The sequence below is a fragment of the Solea senegalensis genome, linkage group LG7, assembly GCF_019176455.1.
Source record: "Solea senegalensis isolate Sse05_10M linkage group LG7, IFAPA_SoseM_1, whole genome shotgun sequence".
In the NCBI taxonomy this organism is placed as follows: domain Eukaryota; kingdom Metazoa; phylum Chordata; class Actinopteri; order Pleuronectiformes; family Soleidae; genus Solea; species Solea senegalensis.
The window spans coordinates 10,070,434-10,098,369 of NC_058027.1; the positions used below are offsets into that span (position 1 = coordinate 10,070,434).

The following is a 27,936-nucleotide window of genomic DNA, read 5'->3' on the forward strand; positions in this document are numbered from 1 at the left end:
GCCTCCGGTCAGGCGGCGGCGCTGTCACGACCCCACCTGACAAAAAGAAGACTCGAAAAACGTAGGTGACGTTCGGGGAAAGAAAAAAAACAGGAAATTCTGTGAAAACGAAAAGTCTGAAGTTTTTACCTCCAAGGTGTGTATACAGAGTAGAGTTTATACTAGATATACTAGATATTTGTTACCAAACATAAATTGTACTTAACAATGGTAAGGACGCATATTTTTGTCGGCTTCTTTGGTCAGTATATTTATTTTACTTCTGAGCTTAGCCAGTATCGAAGTTGCAGTTCCGCATCCAGGGGCATAACTGTTCCATTAAAATGACAACATTGATTCGAACGGTGTTAGTGCAGTTATTTATCACCATCTTTTTTTAACAAATAGAGATCTAACAGTGTTGTCAGTTGTTACGTATTTTACTTTAACTAATATTTGTGAATCATAGCGTTAGTTTTTACGTGTAAACCTGCAGATTTCGAGTTAAATGTGTACTACGTTATTTTTGTTGACGTTAAACTACAAATCAATCATTTGTTTCTTCGTATACAGAGTTAGGCATGACCAGGAAAAGATTATTCAACTTATATTTAAGGATCGAGAACTTTGTGGTCTCCAGCCATACATAATATATATGTATATGCCTGATTACTTTCATTTTTGCATTATTGATCGCAAAAGTCAAGACATTTTGTGGGTATTTTTTGTATTTAAGATAGCTTTAGGCCTATGTAGATATGGGTTGTTACATATCTTGGCCCTCGATAAACTATAGAAATAAAAACAAGTTTTTGTCCCGCTCTCCACAGATGGCTTGCTTTGAAAACAATAAGAGGAGTGTGGAGGAAGACAGTTTTGAAGGAGCTGTTGAAGAGCTGTCTAGTTGTGCTTTGGCAATGCGGGAAAAGGAGAGAGAATCCATTCTCAGCCCACCAGAGAGCCCCGGCACCTTTATCATGAGCACATCCAGTAGTCTTCAGGCTGCTGCCCCCCTCCAGGGCTATGATGTGGAGTTTGACCCACCCCTGGAGAGTAAATATGAGTGCCCTATCTGTCTCATGGCTTTGAGGAATGCCGTTCAAACACCCTGCGGTCATCGTTTTTGCAAGAGCTGCATTGAGCAATCTATTCGGTATGCTATTGTGGAACTCACCAAATTTCATTGAACACTGACTGTGATTTATGATGCATTTGAATTTAAATCTTGATTAGAAATATAGTTGTCTGTCAAATTTCTGAGTATTAATTTAGAAAGAAATTTCCTCCAGATGTGTCAAAATGCTAAAAATTTCACTGACAGTAGCTTATATGTCAATGTGCAGATGTTAAACATCTAATTGCTCACTATGATGGCTGTTTTTGCACAACAGAGATGCAGGACAAAGATGTCCTGTGGACAACGAGATGCTTTCAGAAGATCAGCTGTTTCCTGATAACTTTGCCAAACGGGAAATTCTGTCGTTAACTGTTTGCTGCCCAAACTCTGGTTGCCTTGAAAAAATGGAGCTACGACATTTAGAGGTGAGAATTTTGAAAACAGCTCAACCAAGAAGATGGAAAAAGATTTTAAAGGGACTCTGGGTCACACAGATATTAGATATTATATTTAGCACATTGGGATCATCTTATTGAATTTGATATTAGAATGTGTAGAACGTGAATAATTACTCCATATTGAATTTGACTTAGTTTTCTTTTTTATATGAGGATGTCAATGATAGGGAGATTTGGTTGCTGACAAGCTGTGTCTTTATTCTGCTGTGTAAACACATAGGATGACATGCTTCTTTGGTGCAGGCAATTAAAATGTTCTACATGTATATATTATGTGAGCTGATGCTGTCCTACTACAGAATATTCATGTTTCAATGTATTGTTTTTCTTGCAGAATCATCTGGCTCAGTGTCAGTTTGCCACTGCACCTTGCCCACAGTGCCAGCAGTCTGTGAGGAAGAGCCACCTAGAGGAGCACACGACTCTTGAGTGCCTTAAGAGGCCTGTGTCATGTCCAGATTGTGTAGCACGTTTTGTTTATGAGGATAGAGAGGTACAGTCCACTCACTTATGCTATTGCCCCTTGCATTTGTCTGGGTTAATTCTCATAGGATAATTACTAAGCTGTATTTTTTATGAATATATGATGATTAGTTTCCTTACAATCTGTTTGTGGTTGCTCCTCCAGCTTCATGAGCAGCAGTGTCCTTTTGCTAATGTGAAGTGCCAGTACTGTGAGATGGATCTCATCAGAGACCAGGTGAGTGCTGCAGAGTGTGACATGAAAGATGGTCTCTGGTCAATCAGAATTTTTATGAGGGGAAACATAGCAGGGCGTTAACCATTTGCAAGTTAATGTCTCTTGACAAGAACTTCTCTTTTGTTTAAACTATGGGGAACTATTAGTGCATGTTAGTAGTGATATGGGCACCAAACAATTCTACAATACCAAGTGCACACAGTGATGTTTAAATAGTTCTTTGTATGAATCATTTTGTAGGAAATCTGTTCTTCCCAAGGGTGTTCCCAAGAATAACCAGCCTCTTCTATTGCATTTCAAAAGCCTGATTTGAATGAAAAAACTCAAACTAAACTAAGGTGATGGTGTTTTGTTTGCAGATGGAATCTCATTGTGATACAGATTGCCCAAAAGCACCCATAGCCTGTAACTTTAGCACCTTTGGATGTAAGGAAATGGTAGGTGATCTAATTCAGTGTTTTCTGTGTTACAAATCTCCATTTTCACACCTCTTAGACCAGATGTCACAAAGAAAACTTGTTTGCTTCTGCAGATGCAGCGCCATGACCTGGCTCAGCACATGCAGGAGTTCACACAGATGCATATGTGGTACATGGCAGAGTTCCTGCGTGGCCTTAGTCTAAATGGCACCACACCCAAATCCCTAAGGGCTCATGGACCCTCTGTTATCTCTGAGGATCAAGGGGCTGCAGCATCAGTATTACCCTCTAGTGGGCCCAGAGTAGCTGCAGGCTGCAGCAATAGCAGCAGCAGCAGCTGTGCTCCATCTCAGCCTAGTGAAGAGATTCAGCAACTCAGAGAGATGGATGGACGATTGGTTAAGCAGGACCACCAGATTCGAGAGCTCATAATCTTAAAGGAAACGCAGGTATGAGATGTCTTATTGCAATCACATGGTTTGTGAAAAGTTTTCGTTGTCTTGGTTCTCTTCATTAGTTCAGGCACACTGCTTCAAACATCATTGACCTTCAATATTTTGCCTCCTTCTCACAGTAGTCAGTCTTTATTGGCAGTTTGATGGCTGTATCCGTTAGAGTAGTTTTAGATTTAACGATCTTCTTTAATCTTCTGATCTTCAAAGCTGTTGTCCCATCTCTTATTCAGGCAGGCCAGCTTGCAGAAGTCAGGCGTAGGGTGTTGATGCTGGAGGAAACCGTGAAGGAGCTGGAGGCCCAGCAGTGTCGGGGTATCTTCATCTGGCGCCTCAAAGGTTTCTCTGCCCTCCTGAAGAAACAAGAAGCAGGACTGCCGGTGGTGGAGCACAGCCCCGGCTTCTACACAGGCTCTCCAGGTTACAAGCTTTGCTTGCGTTTACACCTGCAGGCCCCCAATGCCCTGCGTTGTTCCAACTTCATCTCCCTCTTCGTCCACACCATGCAAGGGTCTTTTGATGGGCAACTGACGTGGCCTTTTCAAGGCGTCATCAGGCTTGCCATTCTAGACCAGGGTCCAGAGGGTCAGCATCACATGGAGGTGATGGAAACAAAACCAGATCTGCAAGCCTTTCAGAAGCCCACCAACCAGCGCAACCCCAAAGGATTTGGCTATGTTACCTTTTTGCACCTGCATCAGCTGAATCAGAGGGCCTTTGTCAAAGATGACACCCTTCTTATCCGCTGTGATGCGACACCACGTTTTGACAATATGCTTCAACGTGAGGGACCATCTGTGCAGCCAAGAGGACCAGAGGCATCAGTTTCAAGAGACTGAAGTCAAACACATACCTACTGGATCATCATTACACTGAAATGTGTGTACTTGGGGGTTACAATACATATCCCAGTGTTCCAATACTGCTCAGTGCATTTTATTTGTGGATAAAAGGATGAGAAGAGTTTATGTTGTCAATCATTTAACATTTGTAAACAGCATATATGCTAGTATTTATTTGAAGTTTATTTTAATTGATAAAACCAGTATATACTCTCAATTAATTTTACAGTCTGTATGTCATCACCCACATAATATAAATTGTGGAAGCAGTTTATGTTTAATCAGCTCAAGATGACAAGTCTATGCAGATTACAGACTTCCCTCTCTCATTGTGGTTATCAGAAACATTACTAAATTGTATGTATTCTGTGGACTTTTTGACTTTGAGTGGCACCATGGAGCACAAGCAGATCCCCTCTGCTATTGCATACAAGGATGTACTGCATGTTGGTATGAGGAAAACTAAGCTCTGAGATACAGTTGGAACTGTAAGAAACATAATTTGCATATGTCCAAAAACAATCTTTTACTTAATTATACTGAAAAAAAAATTAAGAATTTAAGAAAAAGTGCCACCCTACACCCTAAAACTGATATCAAAGTAATAGACATTTTAGTCTAGAACAGCTCTGACAGCCTCTCATTTCATTTCAAAAACATGGAATGTATCCATCAAATGAACAATTTTCAAATCCAGCGTCACTAGTTTCGCTCCGAAATAATATGCCTGCTTTTGCATTGTATTTATATGACACCATGCAGTGATTTGAGCCACTGCAGTGTCTTGCACTGTCTTATCATAGACCATGCAGATAGGCTTAATGAATTGAATATCCCACACACATACTTTTGAATCATGTACACATCTGAAAGATATACACACATAAACACTGATTTTAATCACACACACACATTATTGAATATCTCACACATTTAAATCACAGGCACAGCCAAACAAAGAAAATAAGCATTTGTAATAATAGTCAGTATTGCAAAAACATATGCAGCATCTGACAGCAGCTTGATTCACACCAAGAAACAGTTACAGGAAACACATTTTTCCTAATGATATCTTCATGGTACGGGGGAATATACAAAAAAACAAAACAAATGTTAATTTATAATTAGCTGTCAGTTTGCTACCAGCAACTATTATTACTTTTACTCATCAATATAAGGGAACTTTTTGTTTGCTCCATATCCTGGGTGACCTGTTCCATCTTCTCCCCTTTCCTGTTTAACATCTTTCTCTGGTTGACTTTGACATGCATCATTGGAGATGCTTGCCTTGGAGCCTGTTAGAGAAACTGAAATTTAATGTTACCATGTCACTAGTAAATTCATAGTAATGGCAGTGCAATGGTGTATTTTGGTATTTTTGTCTCAAATGTTGTGATTTTTTTTTTTACTCACTTGGAACATTTGGAGCCTCTTTCCCACATTTGAGCGTGCTCTGAGCAAAGCATTCTGCCATCCAGGACAATACCTCTCCACAATATCTAATCTAGAGACAGGTCAGCCAGAAATGACTGAAGGTCATATACATTGAACCATGCATAATGAGATTTTCATGTGAAACGAGCTCAGGAAAATGCCACCACGTTATCTATCAAAAAGTACTAGTCACTTTTATATAGATGGAACAACTGTGATGTTTTCTCTCATATATATATAAGAAATAGAAAAATATGATCCCTGTGTGTGCGTGGGTTTTTTCCTACAGTCAAATTTGGGGATTAGGGAAACTGGACACTCTAAATTGACTGTAGGTGTGAGTGTGAGAGTGGATGATCATTTGTGATGGACTGGTGTGAGTGAGTCAGAAAAACATGAGATAAACACAAAATATACACATGTAATATAGTAATATAAATATGTTAGAGAAGATATAGAAAGCTATACAAGAAGGTAGAAAATATTATAATACAGTGTCGAGTGTGAAGTAAAAAAAAAAAACATCTAATCAGATAAACAAACCAAATAAACAACAATGAATAATTAGTGCAAATTAGCAGTTCTGTGTGAAGTTATACATTAAAATGATATATATTTATATTTACCTGAGCCTCCATGGATGCCAGTCTTTTCTCTTGGTCCTTAACCCCACCTACAATCCTTAGCAGACTCTGAACCCTTGGTCACAAACATAATCTTATTTAGTTTGGCAATAACCCCTTTTTACCACTAGATGGCAAATGAGCTCTAACACAAGCTTTGTTTTGGTGTATGGCAAGTTTGTATAGTACATGATCAGAAAGTGTTAAATAAAAATGTTTTATCTTATCATAATCAGAGTATATGGTAATTGACTCATGCTATTAAAATAGCAAAATGACGTTTACTTTGAGGAGGTACTCTTGAGTCTCTCCTCACTGCTTTCCCAATGCTGGCGCTCCAGTTTGGCCAGGTAGTTCTCCTTCTGCACCGTCTCCCATGTTATCAACCTCTGGTCCAATCCTACTGGCAACTCCCTCTCTGGTAACACACGCACACACACACACACACACACACACACGCACACACAGGAGGTCGTTCGAAAACCAATCAAAGAAACAACCAATGTTCATGGACTGAAGGACAGTGATAAGGACATTATGATTTCCTGCATTCCATTTAGCCAGACAAGCCACAAAAAAGCATTATTCATGTGTTTATCAGGTGGAAGGCTGAATATTCCCAAAATGAAAATATGATTAAATAAACATATTTTTACCCAAGTGCTCCTGCTTGGACTCCGGCTGTTTGACCAGGCTGAAGAGGATCTGAGAGAGGTGGCTGATGATGATGAAGGGTGGAGCCAGTGCTGGACGGCTGTGGTATTCCACAATGAGGTTGTACCTCTGGAACTTCCAGAAGATGTCTGTGTTACCCTGCACTACTTGGAAGGTGTAGCTGTAAACGGGGATAAAACAAACCACTAAAAGTGTGTGTTTTTTGATGTACGTTGTACAAAGAAGATTCCACTAGATCAACTCACCTGAACATGGCAATGAGCAGGTTGAGCAGCAGGACATTGGTGACAAGGAGGAAGATAACCAGCAGTAGAATGACCAGCCAGTTAGCGTAGACGTTGGGACATGGAGGACGTAGACCAGAGATAATCTCCTCTGAGTCGTTGGTGCAGTTCATTTCAGGCATGCGAGCAGCTGTGCTCCGTTTAAGGCAGAACAAGAACATTAGGCCAGAAGACGGCTTTCAGATCAACAGAAGGCTATCATTTATTGAATGCAATCCATTATGAATAGCCATGGCAAACACTTATAAGCTGCTTCAAACAGGCATTCACGGCAATTTACCATCTATTTCCTCCAGAGGGATCTGGCCAAAAATGTGCAGGTAGGGACGGTACAATGCTCTGCGGAAAACCCAGTCAATCCTGGGATCATTGGGGTGGAGAAGCGCCTGAGTGGCAACGCCGTACGCAATCAGCCATACACTCAGGAAAAAGAGGAAGAAGAAAACGTCCTTCATCTGTAAAGAAGGGAACAGACTATGTTTCCATCCTCCTCATGACCGATAACAGCACACTTTCATGCTTGATTGCTGGAAAGTGTTGTTTTGCTCACCATTCTTTCCACGATAATGATTTTAGGTCCCAGCTGCTTATGAATGGCAAAGATGTGGATCAAACGTAGGGTGAAAACCATGAAGTCTATGGCCAGGACTGTCCTTCCAGCCTCATAGGTGTGATCGACCATCCTGTTAAATCAAATTATATTAACATTACCCTTTCATTAATACCTCTATTTCTCGTCATACCATCCCATGATAACAACACATCTAAAGGCTTTATCATCAGTGTCATTTAAACTTCATTACCTGCATGAAACCCCAGCAACAAAGAGTAAGATGGCAACCATGTCACACTTGTTCCAGTTGTCCTCGACGTAGAGTTTGAACTTCTTCAAGATGTTCATCTCTTCATCAGTGAAAAAGCTCTGTGATGAGATGGAGAGACACTGGCATGTATAACTTTTATAAGAAAATAAGTAGGTAGCTCATATACACTGCATCCCTTACATACCTTTTGAAAATAATTCATGCTCTTGACTCAAACACTGCCCTGCTGTGTATGACTCATTATAAACAAAGTCATTTCAAATATTGTGTGCTTCATTTAATGTGTAAGTGTATTTACAGACTAGAACATTCTTAGAGTTTAATGGGTTTTGTAAAAGCTACCAGCTACTGGATCTGAGTCTTTATTCCCTCTCCAATACACCTAAGTAATATTATTCTCATGATAAAATATCCTCATACACCAGAGCCATATTAAGACACACCTGCAGGGCCAGGGAGTTAGCAGGTACACAACTCTGCTGCTTTAGAAGCACCTGCAGTGTCCCACATTGTCACTCTTCTTGCAGAAACTGCAATTTCATCAAGACACAGCGCTTTGTTTATTGTGCTATGCATCTCTCATGAACTCTTACATTAACTAACTAACTAACTAACTAATGGAGTTTGTCATGTTATTGCTGGCTATCAACAGATAGTGACTCTGTACTGAAGATGGCAACAAAAGACCCTGCAGAACTGCTCAGTGAGCTGAGTGTGAGGGGGTCTCTTAGGAAGGCAGGAGTGTTCAGAGACTGATGAACCCCTTTGGTTTTCACTTACTAAAATTATTCTCTGCATTTTGACCCATCCTAGAATCAGGAGCAGTGAGCTGCCACACTGAGTAGCACCCGGGCAAGGCCTTTCGACCCAGTGGGGACTTGAACCGGCGATCTTCTGGTTACAAGCCAAGTTCCCTTTCCACTTGGCCACAGGCTGCCCTATATATATATATATTATATGAGCAACACATATTACTCCGAAGAGTATAAGTGGCCCCCAACCTGTAATCTACATCAAGTAATGTCAGCTCCTTTGTGCTTTTGTGTGCCACTACACTGCAATAAGGACAGAAGCAGCAAAGCCTTGTACATGTTGTACCTATGTGATATGAAAGTACACCTACATACAGTACTTACCACTATGAATAATGCTTCCGGTCTATTTTTTTATTTAAGGATTTCAGCTGAAAGAACAAGGCTAAAGCTGTCTTACGTGCATCATTTAAAATGCATGTGACACATTAATTTAATGTTTGTTTTTCTTCTCTCGGCCTGTCCTTCTCTAGCGGCTGCCACAGCGAATCACCTGTTTGTTCTGTGATCCGCATATTTGATTTGGCAGAGATTTCTTTACGCTGCATGCCCTTCCTTACGCAACACTCCTCATTTATCCGTGCTTGGAACCGGTACAAGGAGAACACTGGCCGTGCACTGTGAACACTGTTAACACTGTGGCTGGGGTCAATTTAGAGTGTCCAATGAATGGAGAGCAATGGGTACTTTGCTCAGAGGTACCCCAGCCCTTGACCTGTCAGAATCCGAAACCGGCAACCCTCTGGTTACAAGCCAAGTTCCATTTCTACTTGGCCATGAGCTGCCCCATTAAGTAATAAAAAATAAGTTATAAACAAAAATATGATTATCGTAAAGTTTGCTTGTGCTCTAATAAAGGGATAGTCATATTATGAGCCTATTACATACATGTGTCCTGCTTTTGTTAAATTCATATGACTTATCAAATTATAGTTTGCTTATTATTTGTAAAATATTCCGCTTTTCTGCAACATATTGAGCTGAGCTGACAGACACAATCTTACAACTACTTAGCAAGACGGTGGTTGGGCTCACTGAAGCCAGATAACGAATGATATCCAGGTATGGTGACATTACATTATATCATAGTCCCGTCCATTCATTTTTCACTGATCCTACTGATAAACAGGCACATCAATATGTTGCACTGTCTATTAATCTGATCGCCTTCAAACATCACACGTACTATGGACCCAAAGTGTGGCACTTTTTTTAGATGAGTGGTTGTTAAGGCCCTGACCCATCCCTCCATTTATTTTACAATGCACGTATACAACTTTGTTAAAAGTGACAAGCTCAGTTTGAAAAGGCTACAGTCTCTAACCTTGTTAAATGACAAATAGTGTGTGGTAGAATAGGTGCCCCAGTGGTATTGTCTTCCTTCAGGGAGAGGTATGCACCCCTGAGCTATCTGTGTGAAGGTACAGAATCCCCGCTGGGCTTGGTATAATGCCAGGGCCGCCTGAGGCAGTGTAATTCTGTTTTTGGAAAACTGTACCATGGCTCTGTTAAGCTTCCTGAGAAGCACATTGAAAAAGCATGCTAAGGAAATAGAGATGGGCGCTTGTCTCATCTGGGGCAGTTGAACCCAAGGGAGCATTTTCTCAGGAGGACCATTGGAATAAGGGATCATGTTTGTCTGACCTGGCTCACTGAGAGGGACTCGGGAAGGAAGGTGAAAGACTCATGAATCTTTAAACCCACAGAGAGAAATAGCTTATTTTAGCATTTCACACCAGATTCTACTTATTTGCTTCTGACTTGTCAGACATTAATGCTGCAGTGCCAGAGCATCAAACTGGGAGTCACACGGCACACGTTGATAGAAACATAAAAATCTACGTAAAATGTAAAAATCAAGATATAATATTAGCTCATAAGGAACAAGTGAGACTGAGCACATTGATAATCACCTGTCGAAGTTCCTCCAGCACCAAGGTGAAAACCCAGAAGTAGAGTATCAACTCTGGGGCTCCAGGGCCAGCAGGTGGTGGTGGGCGAAAGTCGAGCAGCAACACGTAGGTGAAAAGGAAGAGGAAGGCAAAGTACATGATGACATTACCAAGGAACACAGTGACAGGCGCGCTCCAGAAGCGCCGCCAACGGCGGAGTAAGAAACGCCACCACACGGAGGCACAGCTCTGAGCTGCAGGGTCTCCAGGTGCAGGGTCCCTGGAACAACACATGGACATTCAAATGCTTTACATGCAGAGAAACCAGCTGTCTATACTGTTATTAATACTGATCTAATAATGGTTAAATATGTGCCTTTGAATTTGGAGCATGAAAATGACTGATGTTTTAACTCTGATGACGAGGTTTGTTAATGCAGGCTGGATAAACCCCGGGTTTCAGAAAAAGCTCAAGGTCATGTATAATGACATGCTACACTTTTTTTTAGAAAGAACTAAGAGTAAGAAAATAAATGTAGTAAAAACAACCAAGGTCCTGTAATACAAAGATTGTGGATTTAATTCCTAGCCACTCAAGATTACCTCTAGATTATTAATATTGCATGGCTCTAAAACTCACAGAGGGTCATCATCATCATCAGTTAACAGCAAAGCCTTTTCTGTATCCAGACTGTCCTGCTCCACAAACTGCTCCCGGCCATTACGATTATCAAGTTCCTCGTCGCTGAGAAACAGAGAAATATTACATTTAGTATATCACCATTGTTATGGCTAATGATGGGGCAGTTTAAGGTTGATTACCTGAACTTTATGAGGTTGGTCCAGATGAGTGCGGGACAGAAGAAAGACACCACAAGTTTGGAGATGGCCGTGTCAGTCGTCATCGCGCCCCACCAGATTTTTGTCAGGAGAGCCTGTAGAGAAGCTTTATCTTAACCCTTAGTGCTCACGCAGCACAGATCTGTGCTGCAGGTGCACCCATGGTAAATTACAGTGGGAATAATACACAATATATATGGACATCCTGTGTTGTTGAGTCAAAGTTATGATTCATGTTATATTGCATTTTTAGTAGTGAAAGTATTAATAATTGTGCACAAAAAGTCACAAAATATACCCTTTATCTTTTCTTTTTGTTCATAAAAACGAGCCAAATGAACTTTGAACTGTCACTTATCTTAACTGTGGCTCAGATGTGTTTATATAGTTGGTGAAAATGAAAAGAAATATTTTCTCAGATTGCCTAGGTTGTGCTGTGTATACACTGTATGTTTTAATACAGACATAAAAAAAATGCTCTGTGTTCTAAGGGTTAATATAATTTTGATTATAAATATTATGGCGTTTCACAACAGGCACAACAATTGATCTGACCACAAGAGGGCACAACAGGCCTTATCGTAGTTCTGCCTTACAGTCTATTGACTAAAATCACTGTAGCATCACACAGCATGTTTCCCCGTAGCAGCTGTAAAAATATTGAATTTTCCCTCCTCATCCAACCATTTGATTTTGACATATGAACCATATGTGAACCACATCTGCCACTTCCTTAAAAACCATGCACGCTTAGTCATGGGCTTGTGTGTGCTAGTGCATGTCTTTGTGTGTGTGTGTGTGTGTGTATGTGTGTGCGTGCACTTTAAATAAAATATTACTTCACTGTCGAGAGATTTCTGCATTCTAACTTTCCCTGCTGACAGTGAATACCAATTAACTCTCAATGATGACTTTCTAATGACAAGGAAGTCTGTTGGGGAAATATTTAGTCAAAATAGTGTTGTGAATCGAGTCCTGTGAGCTGCAAAAGGCATGAATTTGAACCAAGTATCCAATTCTCTGGAAAGGCTTTTAATAACTGCAGTGTTATAATACAGAGAACATCAAAATAAACAACCTAATTCTCTTCAAAAGCACATTACTTTGAAGCGGTTGGATGGCAGTTTGATGTTTGGCAAAGAATCTACATGCAAGGAGACAAATGTGCATGCGGATGTTTCTCCTTATTACCTGAACTCCATCATGGGCAAAGAAGGATTTGGCGTCTGCCTCAGTTGCCAAGTTAAGGACCGTAGATTTGCTCCAGCAGTGTGTTCTCCTCACCAACAAAGCATAAGCCCGGTCTTCACTGTTGGAGTAACACTCACCAAAGACATCTGCAACAACAGCAGGTAAAACAATGTCAGCCACTCAGATACAGTACATGTCAGATTTGGATTCATATCTTAGTGTCCTCCAGTAGAATCTGTTTGTGCATACCTCTTGCAATGATTTCCCCGTTACTGTACTTTCCTGATAACACTGTCAGCTGTAGTTGTCAAATGGTTTATGTACTCACCAAGGGCAAACTGCTCATACTTGGCCTCCTTCATACTTCGTGCAGACTCAGCCTCAGATTCCAGTCGAGCCATCTCTTTTAAAATCTTACAACCCGCCAGCGCTGCAGCTACCGCCTCAGGGCCCTAAAGGATTAAAGGAAAGCTGAATCCAAGAAATGACGTCTGAAAGAGGGATCTGAGAAATCCAGTTTGGAATATCAGAGTGCTGCATCTTTTTGCATCTAAATGGTTGCACCACAGCCGCATGAAGTATATGTCTATATGGAACGCTCTGTTCCTAAAGGCCCATTGTTTGATTTGACAATATAATATATATATTATACAATATAATGTACTGTAGAATTACCTTGTGTGTGTACCAGTAAAGCTCTGACCGCATCAGACACTATTTAAGATGTATTTGTCATAGCCTGGCATAGAGCTCAGTGGGTCCCTGCACAAGACTGTACGTTCAACCTGTCCTCCAACTGAAAGTTAACGAACGAACTGAATTCGACCTAAAGGTATGTTTTTACTACACTGGTGCAGTATTTTTCAACTCGAATACACACAGGTGTTACTGAGGTTAGGGTTGGGGCAAAAAAGACAGGGTTAGGCAGTAAAAAGGTGGTATAGTTCGGGAGTCGAACCCTTGTCGACCACACTCTAACCCAAGGTACCAGGTTGCTGTCATGTATACAACCAGTAGGGGCACTGGTTTTGAAAACGTAGACATAGATCGTAATTCCTGCATACGACCCACATGTACGTTTCATTGGAGGACAGGTTTGTATGTTTCAGGTGCTAATGCAAGTGAGACCAGAAAAGAAAAAGAAAAAGAAAAGACACAAAATAAATCAAAGAGAAGGAAAATTGATAACAAAAAAAAGCAAAGACTAACACGAAACACTGATGATTTATAAGAAGCTATATGAAACTACGTCAAACTGGATAAGGAAATTAAGAGCAATTTGGACAGGTGGGCTACCCTTCCATTAGACATCTGTTCACGAATAGAGACCATAAAAATTAGTGTTCTTCTTTACCTGTTTCAATCACTACCATTGAGATACCCGAAAAACAATTCAGACTGTGGGACAAAATTATTTCAACGTTTATATGGAATGGTCACAGACCATTTGAAACATTACAGATTGGAAACCTTAAGGGATATTTCCATGCTGCACAAATAAGACATGTAATGTGTTGGTGTGACAAAGATTATGCAGCCAAATGGAAGAATTTAAGAGAAGAGAAATTCAAAGTCTTATTGGAGACAGAGAAGAAGCGATGAGTGTAATTAAACAGGTGAACATAGTTACTCAGATTACGCTAAAATTATGGTTTAATCTGGTATGAAAATATAAACTAGAGAAAGAGCTCGGACTGCTTCGGTGGATAGCTTGTGACAAGAGTTTTATTTTTTTTTAATTTTATTTAAACAATGGATTCCTAATGGATTAACAGCGATGTGTACAGCAATTAAAAATGGGAATTTCATGAGCTTCCAGGAGATTAAACAAAAATATGATTTAAATATATGATGAGCTGGGTGTGGCCATATCTGAATTCGATTTTTTATAACACCCAAAATTAGGAATAAACATACTTCACTACCACAGCCATGTTGGACAAGCTATGGAGAGGTAAATGTGAACCATTCACATGTGTATATCGCAGTTAGTATAGGCAGAATTTTGGGTTATGGTGTATCCAAGTCCTGTACATTATTTTATGTTGGTGTCATTATGGGAAATGTTGTGTTGAAAGATGATAAATACATATTGAAAATTATGTTAGTAGCCTGTAAAAAGGCAATTACAAGAAAATGCTATAAGACAGACCCACCATCACTGGAAGATTGGATGAAAGTTATGCACGAAATACATGTTATGGAACAAGTGACTTATAGAATAAGGACTCAAGAGGATCAGTGCTGCCGGACGTGGGAGAAATGGACTGAATACATAAAAACGACAGGACAAGGACCATCACATTGACATTAAAAATGGATCAAACTGTAGAAGCATGACGATCCAACATGTTCTTTTTCAGATCTTCCCCCCCCCACCCCCTTGTATAATGTTTATACACTGCTAAAGAAAAACAATAAAAAGTAAGTAACAAAAAAAGAAAAGCAAAGACACACACAAAAAAAGATATTGTAATGTGATCACACTAACTGCGATGCCTATATCCTTGAATACTCCACAGTCATTACTGCTATTTCTGATGGGTGCTCAGTTCACAGACACACAGACCAGTCAAAGCATAGCATTCAGAATAAGCATAGATAATGAAACTAAACTCCTTCACATACTATAATGGCATATATGAGTTTCAGGCACACCTGAAACTCTCAAAACAACAAAAATGAAACGTTCATGTACATCACTGGGAAAAAAATCGAATAAAATTGATATTGCACAAATGAAAATTCTGAGCAACAAACTGTGGTCAAATACACACCAAGAATTGTCACTTTTAATATTATAACCGAGGAGGAAAAATAAGTGACAACTCACTTTTTCATCTCCCGTCCTCTTCCTGTGATCATGTAAACACAGTGATAAGAGTGAATATGTCAGCTCAGCTCAGCAGTACTGTGTATAACAAGGTTAAACCACTTTTATTAGAGCATTTTGGTTTGTATGCAATTTTGCACAGCAGTTAATAATATGACACAGCACAGATACAAAGAGATCCCACAGAGAAGTCATTCACCAAAATAGACACAAACACTACAACGACACACAAAACAACCACAAAAAGACAATAAAACAAACACCACATAGACATATAATACACTACAAAGAGATGTGCAAAGGGCAAAAAGAGATATTTGAAGTTGTTTTGCATCTCGTTCAGCCAAGAATGCCTATAAAGGAGGTTGATGGGATCTAAAGATGTCTGTAACCAGCAGCCAGTTTTGTCATAATCCATCCCTCCATCCATGCGTGAAAGTAGGCACATTGTGTTTGCATGCTGATGTGCTGAAAAGTGCCAACTGAGCTACATATGCCAATTCTTTAAATAATCAATGAGTTTATATATGGATATATTCCCATAAGGTGATAAAGAAATGATTACACTGTATGGTCATTATAACATTGCTAAAACAACAAATCTAATAGTAAAGTTTTTCACAGTATTGTCCATGTCCATATTTTATATGAGCACTTTTGCATGAAGCAAGAATAAATGTGATGAGGCCTTAAACATGAAAGACACTTCAAACAATGGAATTACAAATGCTGATAGCCCAGCCAGAGTCTGAGTGCTAAAACAATTTGCAGTGGAGATGTACACACAGTGAATGCAATTACCATAATTTCAGATAATGTTCTGAAATAAGACATAGGGATGACGCACATCAGGGTGACCGCTTGTGAGATTAGAATAATTGGTTTCCTGAGTTCAGAGAAGGGCAATTATGAAATGAAAAGACATCGAAAACAAAGAGAAATTACCAATAGTTGGTGTCATTTAACTTTACATGTAGCATCATTTACATGTCAGGATATATTCATTATTTCCCTTCTGGCATTATGTGCTTGTTTCCTGGAATATACTACCCCGGCAACTGGAATGACCTTCATTTAAATAATGTTCTTGGAGATAAGATAGGTTTTTTGTTCACCTCAGTTCTCTATAAGTATGGTGTTTACTCAGTTCTTTTATCTAGAGTGACATTTCCCTATGGCAGGTCTGACCTGCACATACACTGTGCTAGCTCACATCACTCTTGTTCACACTGAGTTCAGAATACAAACTAGCAGAGCATAATTCAGCCTCTCTCTCAGCTTGGTTTGAGTAGTGTTTTCCAATGCTAGGCACATTTGGACTTTTATTGATTGAACCACACAGCACTGAGACACCACAAGTGAGGATTGAGCTGACGAAAATAAGCTGACATAGACTGACCATAGCCCAGAAGTAGTTAGCCATCTGCTGTCGGTTCTGAAGGACGGCCCAGAGGAAAAGATCCCTCCATGGATGTTCACAGCGTTCCTCTAACTCAGCCAGGTTCTTCTGCTGGTGGAACAGCCGGCCCTTTGCTGGCTTCTCCTGGAGAACAGAGACAGGGCATAAATTATCTTGTTTAATGTAAGCAGTTTACAGAACATGCAAATATGACACTGGCCTTACAGTCTATGACATGTGTTATTACAATTACCACTTACTTCTACTGTCAGCATAAGTGTGCGACTGTCATTGAGTATAGAACGTAATAGTGGTTTGGTTTCATGTATCCTTCTTCTGAATGTTTTGACGAACCAAGTGCATATCTATATGTCTGTCATGCTGAAAACAATATTTCTAATCCATATTATATTATTATTTCTGCAGAATTGGCTAAACAGACACGCCAAAAATGAATAAACCTAAAAATTGAAGGATAATTATCACCTTTGTTTAGCTGTACAACATTACATGACATAGAGAGGGGTAATTCAAATATATTTAGACAATATTTCTTGGGATGTGACAGTCAACTCAGTTTCTAAAGTTGATTCTTTGCTGAGAAAAAGTATTTGTTGTATGTTGACACATTTTAATAAAATGATGAAACTTCACAGGAGAAACAGAAAGGCAGGATTGACTAATAATGGAATGCCTGATTGTATGTCATATACTAGTTGAGGATGTGGTAATTTCATTGCAGTTTCATTTTTCATTCATTTTTCAAATTATTTTTATTATTAGTTTTTATTTAGTGCAGTAGCACCCTTGCCTTTGCAGCAAGAAGACCTGGATTTGTGACCCAGTTGGAACAGGGGCCTTTCTGCATGGAGTTTGCATGTTCTCCCTGTGGGTGTGGGGGTTTTCTCTCGGTTCCTCCCACAGTCCAAGAACATGCAATATTGGGATAAGGTGGATTGGACACTCTAAATTGACTGTAGGTGTGTGTGTGTGAGTGGATGGTTGTGTGGTGCATATAGAACATGAGGTGATAACACACACACTCACCGTAGGAATCTTTTGGTAAAAGCCTTTGCAGGAGTCATGGAGAAAGTCTTTCAGCACTTTGGCAACCTCATAGAGGGTGAAGCGAGGTTTCCCTTGCTCAGGTGGGTGATGGCCAGGTGGACCAGGTGTCCTGGCAGCTCCAAGCAGAATCTGCTTCTCCTCATACTTTTTGAGGAGCAGGTTGTGAAGCAGGCTCTTCTCAGACACAGACCAGTAAAGCTCCTGCAGACGGCCATAGGTAAGGAACTCACCCAAGTTCACACCATTGTCCACAAACAGGCGAACAAAGTCTGGTTTGTCATTGATCAGCGCATCCATCATCACTTCTTCAAGGTCACATGCCTGCAAAGATCAGACGTCTTTGTTACAATGACTTATTACGGCAGATTCTGTCTCTTTTTTCCTTTGAACAGGTTTGTGGTTTTGTGTTTTCTTCTCAACTTCACTGATATAAACTTGTATCTTTGTGCATTTTTTCTAATAATCAATGGCCAGTGCTTCACTTTCAAAAGCTTATTTTGTATTTACATAAAGTATTTTTCTGTTATTATTGTTTGATTTTAGAGCTGGAAGGAGACCTAAGTGTCATTAAATGAAACGTATTATTATCATTAGAATTAAACATTGAGCACTCTTTTACAACAGTCATTTTAGCCTCATCCTGTCAGTGTGTTAGTTCATAATAAAATATCTTTAAAAACAAAACAAAACAAAAAGAAAGAATTAAAATTGTGCACGTTAACCACACTTAAAAATCACAAACCTCTACTAAAATTACTCTCTCTCTCTCACCTTCCACTCCACATCTCCATTAAAGATGTCACTCTTGGCAATGTCCACCCTGTTCCAGGCCACAGCCAGCTTCAGTTCATCCAAGAAGTCTTGAGCTTCCTGGCTTTGGCTCTTACAAGCTAAATTACACACACACAGGTAAAACTTACAGACGGCTCAGAACATCATCACTCTCTTTCTCAGTGCAAATCATAAAACGTATTATTAAATAGACCAAAAGATCTGTCAGAAAAAGCACTTTACCCTTGACAAGAGCTTTGAGAATGACCGTATCCAGCTCAGAGCTCTCCTGTTCAGGGTCATGGACAGTGAGGAGATGCCCATGATCCAGTATCTTCTGGATCTGATTGGCAGGTTGAAACACAACAATTACTACTTGAAGAAAGTAATGTATATTATTCTTCATCATTATGTGATTTCTTTTTTTTTACTGTTCTATAATTGCAACCCCCCACAGTGTGTCAGCTTGAAAGAATATACAGTATGTTGCATGATTGGTATCTTTCCCTCTGATTCACATTATTATGAACATTAGCATCCATGACATTAGCTTCTCCCACAGTCTTCCCCACTCTGCTCCATTTTTCTGGCAATGTTCAAATCTTGTGTGTGAAGTGCTTATCAGTGTGTCAGCCTGCCTCTGTGCTGTGTGTTCATTGCTCTCACCAGCTTGACCCAATTACTGATGTCTGTGCTGTGGTGGGCATTTGGAAAGGTGTCCAACAGCAGCTCATGAACACTGTCTGTATCCCAGCAGCCCCTATTCATCAGTGTGACAAGGATGTCAGCCACACCCCCCGAGCCTGCCAGGATCAGCCATGGTGTTGAATTTCCAATGCCTTTATACATCCTCTGCAAACAAGGGCACAGTGTTCAGACATGTACATAAACTTCATTGTGTTGCCTTAACCCTTAACAGATATGTGCCGCAGGTGCACCCTTGGTAAGTTGCTGTGCGATGGATTTATAGGTCACATATTCAGGCTTTAAAAAATGCTTCTTATGTGTTGTTGAGTTATAATTCATTTCCATTATCACATTTTTAGTAGCGATATAAAGTAGCAATAATTGTCATTGAGTTTTTCTTTTCTTTCCGTTCATAAAAACCAGACAGGTGAACTTTTAACTGTGACGTATTTCCAAATTTCACATATTCAATCCGATGTCAAACATTTTTAGTACTTTTTGCTCAGGGGTGTTTATTTAGTTGGTGAAAATGAAAGAAATGTTTCATTAGATTGCCTAGGTTGTGCTGGGGAAAAAAAGGATACAAGACACTATATATATTGCCAATTCTTTAACCTCTGTATATACTGTACGTTTAAACATAGTAATGGAAAAAAACAGCCGAAATGCTCTGTGTTCTAAGGGTTAATAACATTTCTGCTAAACATCAACAGAGAATTGTATTGATTGGTGTACAATGTAACCTCTAATCTCCTCAGTTACGGCTCTATTTCTGGAAAGTGTTAGTTTTGATTAGTTTTGTGTAAACAGACAACATTTGTTTCTGGCTCTGTCCTGCTATGTCAGGAGGTGGCACAACCAAAATGTCATTTGTGAGCCTAATCTCAAGTCACATCATGCACTCTCATACAATATAATACATAGAAGTTGCCTTTTGAAATGTCTCTTTTAGTTAACGTCTTTAAAGTTCTGTGTCTTCAATTGCATAATGACAACAAACACACCTTCAGGATCTTGGGCTCCCCATGGACCAAGAGACACAGAACAGGGATCTCAAAACTGCCTGCACCTGAAAAAAAGGCAGCACTGTTATAAACATCTCAGAGTCTAAGGTTATCACCACTCGAACTGTTGTTTGGATGAGGCATCATTTTTCCCCATCAAACTGCAAAACGACCACTCTCTGACCAAAGTGTTTTTTATAAAATGATGTTGATGATGAATAATGTTGCTTTTCCATACTGGCACATTCAAACAGTCTTAAGTTTCAGTTGAGTTTTAAAGGCTTGAGCTGGTAAAACTGTCAAGAGCTTAACACATTCCAGATGCTAACATTAACATCACACTGGCTGTGTGGCATGACATAGTGAACAAGCATCAACAGGCTCATCCTGCTTTAGTCCACATCATTGCTGGGGACTTAAATCAAGCAAGCTTAAGGGCAGTAAATACAGTGTGCCCAAGAACACACTGGATCATGTTTATTCCAGCCTTAAGTATGCTTACAGTGCAGTACCTTTCCCACATGTGGGCCTCTCAGACCACCTCTCACTGCTCCTTTTACCAGAGTATATCCCGTTCAGAAGGCTAAGACTACGCCACATTCTGAACACAAGGATCAGGAGGAATACACAGAAACAGTTCTGTTCTATATTAAATGCTGCACTGATAATGTGACCGTAAACAAGCACATCCAGGTCTATCTCAACCTCAAACCCTGGATGACTGGAGAGGTACAGTCACTTTTGAAGGCACGCAATTCTGCCTTCAGGTCGGGAGACAGGGCCCAGTATAGTGTGGCAGGAGCTGAGCTTTGGCTGCCTCGATACCCCTATCAAGGCAGCCGAAAAGGACTATAAGAGGAAACAACAACCCATGTGTGGCAGGATCTACAGCACGTTATGAATGAAAGCATTTCTTTGCTCATTTTAATACTGTTTTACTAACTAATGAAAACAGACATGTGCTTAAGACAGGGATTCCAAAGAAAGCAGTCGGACCTGGTATTCAGCAAAGTAATAAAAGCTTGTGTGGACCAGCTCACTGATTCTTCTCAAATACCTCTTTGAGACATCTCCCTGAGACAGGTCACCATCCCATACGCCTTAATGACAACAGACAAAACGCCCTTACAATAGTTACACAACTTATTACAAAATGCTCCTTGTAACCCGACATATCAAAACCATCCTTCCTCCTAACTTTAGGGCAAACAGATCTACAGATGACATGAACACAGCTCTCCTCGCTGCACTGAGCCATCTGGAGAATCTGGACCCCGAGGTGAGACTGCTCTTTGTTGATTACAGATCAGCATTTAATACAATAATCCCAGATATACTAAGGGCAAGCCGCACAACAACCTGGACTTTCCCCCAATCCGTCTGCACCTGGATAAAAGTCTTTCTTGCAAACCACCCCCACACTGTCAAAATAAGTACCCACAGCTCCTCCACCATCCAGCTGAGCACTGGTTCCCCACAGGTCTGTGTGCTGAGTCCACTTCTCTGTTTTCTGTACAAACATGAGTGCACTCTAAAACTATGATTAAATTTGCGGCAGACACAACAGTGGTTGGAGTTAGAGTTCTTTGCACTTTCTAAATGGTGCAGGGAAAACAATCTGGAATTGAAACCCAGAAAGCCGAAGACGAACAGATTCAGCTCCACTCCATAAACGGGTTGGAGGTGGAGATGGTCTCCATCTTCACGTTCCTGGGAACCACTATCTCCGAAGACCTTGGTAGTTAAAAGGTCCCAGCAGATATTACACTTTCTAAAACTCCTCCAGAAAAAGAAAACTAAAGGAGAACCTGCTGGTAATGTTCTACCTCTCCACCATCGAGAATGTGCTGGCATTCTTCATCACAGTATGGTACACTGGCTGCTCAGCTGCAGACTGGAAGGCCCTCCAGAGGATTCAAGACAGCAGAGAAAATAATAGGTTACCTCCTGCCTACTCTGGAGGACATCTCAAACTCCAGATGTCTAAACAGAGCCAGAAATATAATAAATGACAAACCACCCTGAATGTAAACTGTTCACCCTGAGCTTGAGAACCAGCACAAACAGATAAAATCAGTTTCTTCCCCTGGGCCATAAAGACTATAAATACAAACACTCACACATATTTCTACTACAACACTTTAAATAAAAAATGTTAATAGTTTTAACTCTATTATTCATTAATATTTGTACACTTAATTTATGCTAGATTTCACCAAAAAACAAAACATTATACTTTCAATCAAACCTTTCACACAGTGGTCTAGAAATGAACTTAATGTCCTGCGGAGCAATGGAATGATGTTTATGAGAAGAGGTCCTTCACTGATTTCTATTTTTTTCAAATGTCTCCCTGTTGTTTGCTTTAGGGGACTCCACTGTCAGCAGTAGGTGTTAATGCTCAAAGAAGCACAGCAAAGCCTCTGCAATGGCTAAGGAGAACACTGCAGGCAAGGAACACAATTTACATTCATATTTATTATTTATATTACTGAAAAATTGGCTTTGCAGATGTTTTGTGAAGAGGAAAACACATTTGTTAGACCTCAAGGATAAACATGAGGCATTTCAGGGCTAAACATAAACTTTGTTTATAAGAAACTCTACATTTCGATTACTCTAAAATGTTGTAAAGATGCACCAGTTAGGGAGCTGTTCAGAGGAGATGTGCATTTACTGCACTGCTACGTTTGTGTACAATTTAAGGGGAGATGGTTTTCCAACACACCATAAGAAAAGTTCATAAAATATAAATCAAGGCTTTTCCAAGGCAGCTGCAATATGTGAAGCAGCTACCTGTTCTACAAATCTCACCACACTTAAATAATGGTGAACACATCTATAATTCATCACCCTGAAAGGAGCCATTTGTCGAAATGAGCACTTCTAATCTTAATATTTTAGTACATTTTACAGTCAGTAATAGTTAATGCTGATTTTAACATTTAATTAAGTCATTTTAAATTCTGGTTGTATTATTGTTGAGTTACTTTTTATTACGCTATTTCTGTCCAACAGTAGGCTTTACCTCCATAACCAGTGCGCTGGAGAGAGATATGCTTGAGCAGCTTCACCCTCATTTCACTGGTGGCTCCCGGTCGACTGGGATCCTCCTCCACCAGCACAAAGTGAGAATGATGGCTATCTAGGGAATACACTGACCCGTGCGGCAAGTCATGTGGCTTGTATGCAGCAGGCTCATCCACCTTGAGATGCAGAGAGACAGAAGACAGCATGAACGCATTCACGCGACAGATAGACGCTCTTTTTGAATCACTGTATTACTTGGTGTGTACAGAAACCTTGGCAGTGAGAAGAGCCTCTCGGTTGTGGATCATATTCCAGGGTGCGATGCCAATTGCCACAACACGAATTTTGGAGGAAGTGCTGGCCAGTGAGTGATCTCTTACTGCCTGGCCCAAGTGTTTGGTGATGCCAAAACGAAGGCCATTTGTCAAAATCCATGCTCCTAGAGAAAAGAGAAGCAGTTGCATTAGAGTGTGTGTGTGGTAGAAAAAGTAGAAAGTTGTGTCCTAGTTCCCATAGAAGCAGCCGGTCTATTGATGGTCCTAATTAGATTATTACCATATATGATTATGGCTATAAAGCATTCCTTGTAAGTTCTCCTTACATACATTAAAATTCATGTACATATTTTTTTATAATTATTCACTTAAAAGAAAATTAATGAAAGACATAAATAATGTATGGCCCTTATTCTAAAACTTGTGCATTTTAATTCAAGACCAGCTTTAATCTCTATAATGTGTTGTGTTGTAATCCTGCCACCAGTCAGCAGAGGGCAGCAGAAAACCCAGTCTCTCTGTGTGGATTTATTTAAAGACTTGAGTGATTATAACCTGTGCTTTGTGCAGCCTTCACAAGTCCCTTTCTCAGTGTGTCTCGGAGCCAAGGCTTCATCTGGGCCAGCTCATCTCCTCCCACCAGTGCCACCACCAGGTGTGGAGGAGCCAGGCCCCATTCCTCTGTCAGCATCTGGTAGATCAGCACTGGGTCTGTGTCGCTGCAAACCCTCATAAACTGGATATAAGGACATGGGTTGACATGTCAGTATTGTGCTCATGGCATGTGTTCTGTGTCTTTGCAACACTCATCTGTAGTTTCACCTTTCCTCTGGTCTTTGTAGAGCCAGTGAAGTCTATGTCGCCCACTCTTCCAGCTGCCCAATGACTCTTCTCCTGGTTCACTCTGCGGGCCAGGCCTCTGGTTACATTCTCCAGTGTCTTGTCCACTGTAGAGCAGCAAGGGCAGCCCAGCAGGACACTGACAGAAGCACACATTAAATGTATATCCCATTTAGCACCAACACACAAAGAAAAGAGATCTGCTGTAGAAAAGTCTCAGGTCCTCCCCTCCCAGCTTTATAGTCTGTACTAACTGAAAAACAGGAAAACCACGGGTTTCATTATTTATATCACATCTAATCAAAGTTACACGACTGCTATGCTTTAGTTTTACATGCCATGTTATTTTTTTTCTGTTGTAATTGAGCATGACTAATTCATCTCCACTGTCAAATAAAGTTCACTTTAATCCTCACTTGTTCAAAGCCCTTTTGATTCCAGACATGGTTACAGATGCAAAAGTGGAATAAAAAAATGTTTTGCCTTGGAATATGATAAATACTTTACAGGTTGGTTGCTTTGTAATCTGCTAACAAGAATGCAGCTCTTTGCGTTTCTTAGTATTTAACAGTGTAGAAAGCATTCAGTTGCTTTTTAGGACTGTTTAGGAATTAGGACTGAACAGTTCATCAAGATTTTGTCAAAATCGCAATACAGCCTGATGCAATTTTCAAATCGCAGGAGGCACAATATTTTCTTAAAGCCAAAATGTGTGAAAAATTACAATTTTATATTAAATATTGTCCTGGCCTATATACATCATATTCTGCACACTGAAGCTGTTTCACATAGATTGGCACAAATATCATACAGTAATTATGTTACTCAAATACTCAAAAAGTACTATTCTCTCTCATATCACCAGTCATAGCGCAAGTTCAGTCAAAATACTCGCAATTAGATATTAAATCAAAATCCTTCAGCCCTAATTTAAAGAGAAACCACGGAAAACAAAACTTCTGTAAACTGTGCATGCAAGTTCGTTGTGAAATTGTGGGCGGGTTGTAATGAAAGGGCTCCACCAAACCTTCAGATTATATCACTCATTCAAATGTCAGATAATCATAGTAATCTCCATAAAATAGTTAACAACATCAAGGCAAATATGATCAGAATTCATCATTTAAAAGAAAATATATATTTATACATGAAAATGTTTGTTTTTTCAACACTTCAAATACATTTGTTTAATATTATTAATTTAAAAACAGTCCTGCCTTATGTTTCTCATATGAATGTATTGTACCTCTTAATGTGATACACCGATACACAAACGCACCCACCTGTGCTCTTGTGACCACTGCAGTACATTCCCACATCGCAGGCATCGTGTCTGCGGCTGGAGTGTCCCCTTGCAAACAAATGAATAAACTCATATTATGGCCATTTCGCTCCTAATACCATATGACTCACTAACCTCTCTTTTCACGTATGCAAAGGCTCTTAGAAGTACTTGTGGTCAATGCAAAGTCAGCAGGATTTTCATCCTCGCTTCGTATGCAAAGACTTTCCTGTCCGATCTGAACTTGAACCAAACAAAATGATGTCAATCATATTACACGACATGTTTCACAAAACAAACAGTATGTTTGTCGTCCGCACAAATCCTTCTGAAACAAGTTTGTACAATTCACTTTTAATGTCATGACTGTGGTTAGTTATTTTACTGAAAACAGCTGCAATCTGCCCATCTCAGAAATGGTTGATCAGATTATCTAATTGCCTGACTTTTTATTTGCATGAGCACTTGAATCACTAGTGAAAGATGGTTGAAACTAAAATTCAACACAGATCTCTGTCCAAATGCAGTGGACTTACTGTTCACCTTGAACTTACACAGAACTGTGAATTGTGGTAAATTGGTTAACACACTCACTGAGAGTCATTTTGAGTGTTGCCATCTGTTTTAAGTAAGTGAGCAGCTTGTTTGGGGAACCTTTATTTGACTACAGGTCTGGGTCTAAGATAGAAAAGACTACTGGGTATGCAAATAAGACAATTTGCATGCAAAGGTGGAGGGAAGGCTGCCCAGTTGAGTGTCTGTGGGGTTTTCATGGTGAACTTTTCTTTTCTCATGAAGAGAATAATCTGGGACAACAGGATCAATTTGTGTCAGGTAGCACACAACCAACGCACAGCTGTGAAGTATAAGACAAAATATAAAAGTCCAGGGCCCAACAAGGATGTAGAAAACCATCCCTACTGCAACATTGTTGATTCTTGTAAAAGCAAAAGAAAATAAAAACAATAAAACCTAAATATATTTATAAAGAAACAACATAATTATCCTAAATATGAAATGACAAAGTAATATTATGGTTGAACACAATAGACTGAGAGAGTTGTCATTTCTTGTGTGTTTAATCAATGTCAATTTTGATTTAGGATTGGATTGCTGTAAAGAATGACCGTTGTATTATGCACATATAAAATCATAGACAGTTTTACATCAAACAGCACATTTCCTATCACTTTTACCACTCCTGACATACAATATACTGAGCAGTGGGACACTGCTTTATGCTGAATCATCATAGACATCATGTGCAGTGTAAATTCATGTTGCCTAGAGCATCCTTTCTTGTAGACTCATTTTAATTTAATAAACATTAACAAATGATTCAGTGCATACTCACCAAGGGTATGTCTTTTCGCTCCTGCATGGCTGAAATAAAAAAGCTCCTCCACTCTTCCAGCTGAACCACACCTGTGAGGGCTGAGGGTTTTTCTTCAGGTGAACTGCCTGGGCCATCAGGAAGTGAGGCAAAGGTGAGGCTGTCTCCTGGGCCAATACCTACACTGTTTGGTGCCATTGCTTTGCATGTTGGTCAGCTGCTGCACTTTGCTCTCATCAGCACCAAACACTGCTGCCAATCAAGGATGCACGTTGAGTGGACAACTGTTATTAACCACATTTTTGGCACATAAATGAACAGCTTTGTATCTATACAGACGTATTAGTAACATGTTGAGTGCATGATACATGCACGTTATACAAAATGTTTGTGTTCAGGTACAAGTGAACCTAGAATACACTCTTAAGCTGGGGACACACTACTTTCACAGTTGTAACCGATTTTACAGTAACTCACTGGTTTCAGGAGATTTTTTTATGACGACTGAAAGACTGGGGATCACAGATTGAACGACTGCGCCTGATGAGTCACCATTTCTGATTTGAAGCCAACTGAATGCATCAAACTCCCACGAGAGCGAGCATGTATATGAGAGTGACAGTTTAAAGGGTAAACAAACATTGCGACTGTTGTTTTCAGTTGTTATTCCTGCTACTTCCAGTCATCTTTGTCTTCTGACGCTATTTCCTGTTTTCCATCAACACTTTTTCATTGGCTGTTGGAAACATTTGTCTACAATTAGCTCAGTAGAAAATCAGAAAAATTCAAACATGTTTGACTGACTGTGACTGAGGTCAGGGGCCCGTTTCTAACTAACAGGGTAACCCTGAGATGAGGGAAACTCTGGTTTT

At 39.9% G+C, this 27,936-nt stretch overlaps 2 protein-coding genes across 2 annotated transcripts; one reads left to right on the plus strand and one right to left on the minus strand.

Moving 5' to 3' along the window:
• The first annotated feature begins 42 nt into the window (after positions 1 to 42).
• On the plus strand, positions 43 to 6,256 carry traf6 (TNF receptor-associated factor 6). The gene is made up of 8 exons (XM_044030022.1): positions 43 to 136; positions 810 to 1,132; positions 1,371 to 1,521; positions 1,889 to 2,047; positions 2,183 to 2,254; positions 2,614 to 2,691; positions 2,787 to 3,122; positions 3,359 to 6,256. The coding sequence occupies exons 2-8, from the start codon at positions 810 to 812 to the stop codon at positions 3,962 to 3,964; spliced, it is 1,725 nt and encodes a 574-aa protein (XP_043885957.1). The 5' UTR covers positions 43 to 136; the 3' UTR covers positions 3,965 to 6,256.
• Positions 5,129 to 23,707, minus strand: trpm5 (transient receptor potential cation channel, subfamily M, member 5). The gene is made up of 22 exons (XM_044030020.1): positions 23,607 to 23,707; positions 23,333 to 23,510; positions 20,305 to 20,369; positions 19,280 to 19,465; positions 18,857 to 18,956; positions 18,614 to 18,732; positions 17,822 to 18,163; positions 16,775 to 16,918; positions 12,871 to 12,994; positions 12,543 to 12,688; positions 11,334 to 11,446; positions 11,152 to 11,256; positions 10,533 to 10,791; positions 7,787 to 7,905; positions 7,534 to 7,666; positions 7,264 to 7,438; positions 6,945 to 7,113; positions 6,681 to 6,859; positions 6,310 to 6,442; positions 6,028 to 6,100; positions 5,381 to 5,471; positions 5,129 to 5,274 (listed from the first exon to the last, which is right to left on the minus strand). The coding sequence occupies exons 1-22, from the start codon at positions 23,640 to 23,642 to the stop codon at positions 5,129 to 5,131; spliced, it is 3,135 nt and encodes a 1,044-aa protein (XP_043885955.1). The 5' UTR covers positions 23,643 to 23,707.
• Between the last annotated feature and the right edge of the window lie 4,229 nt (positions 23,708 to 27,936).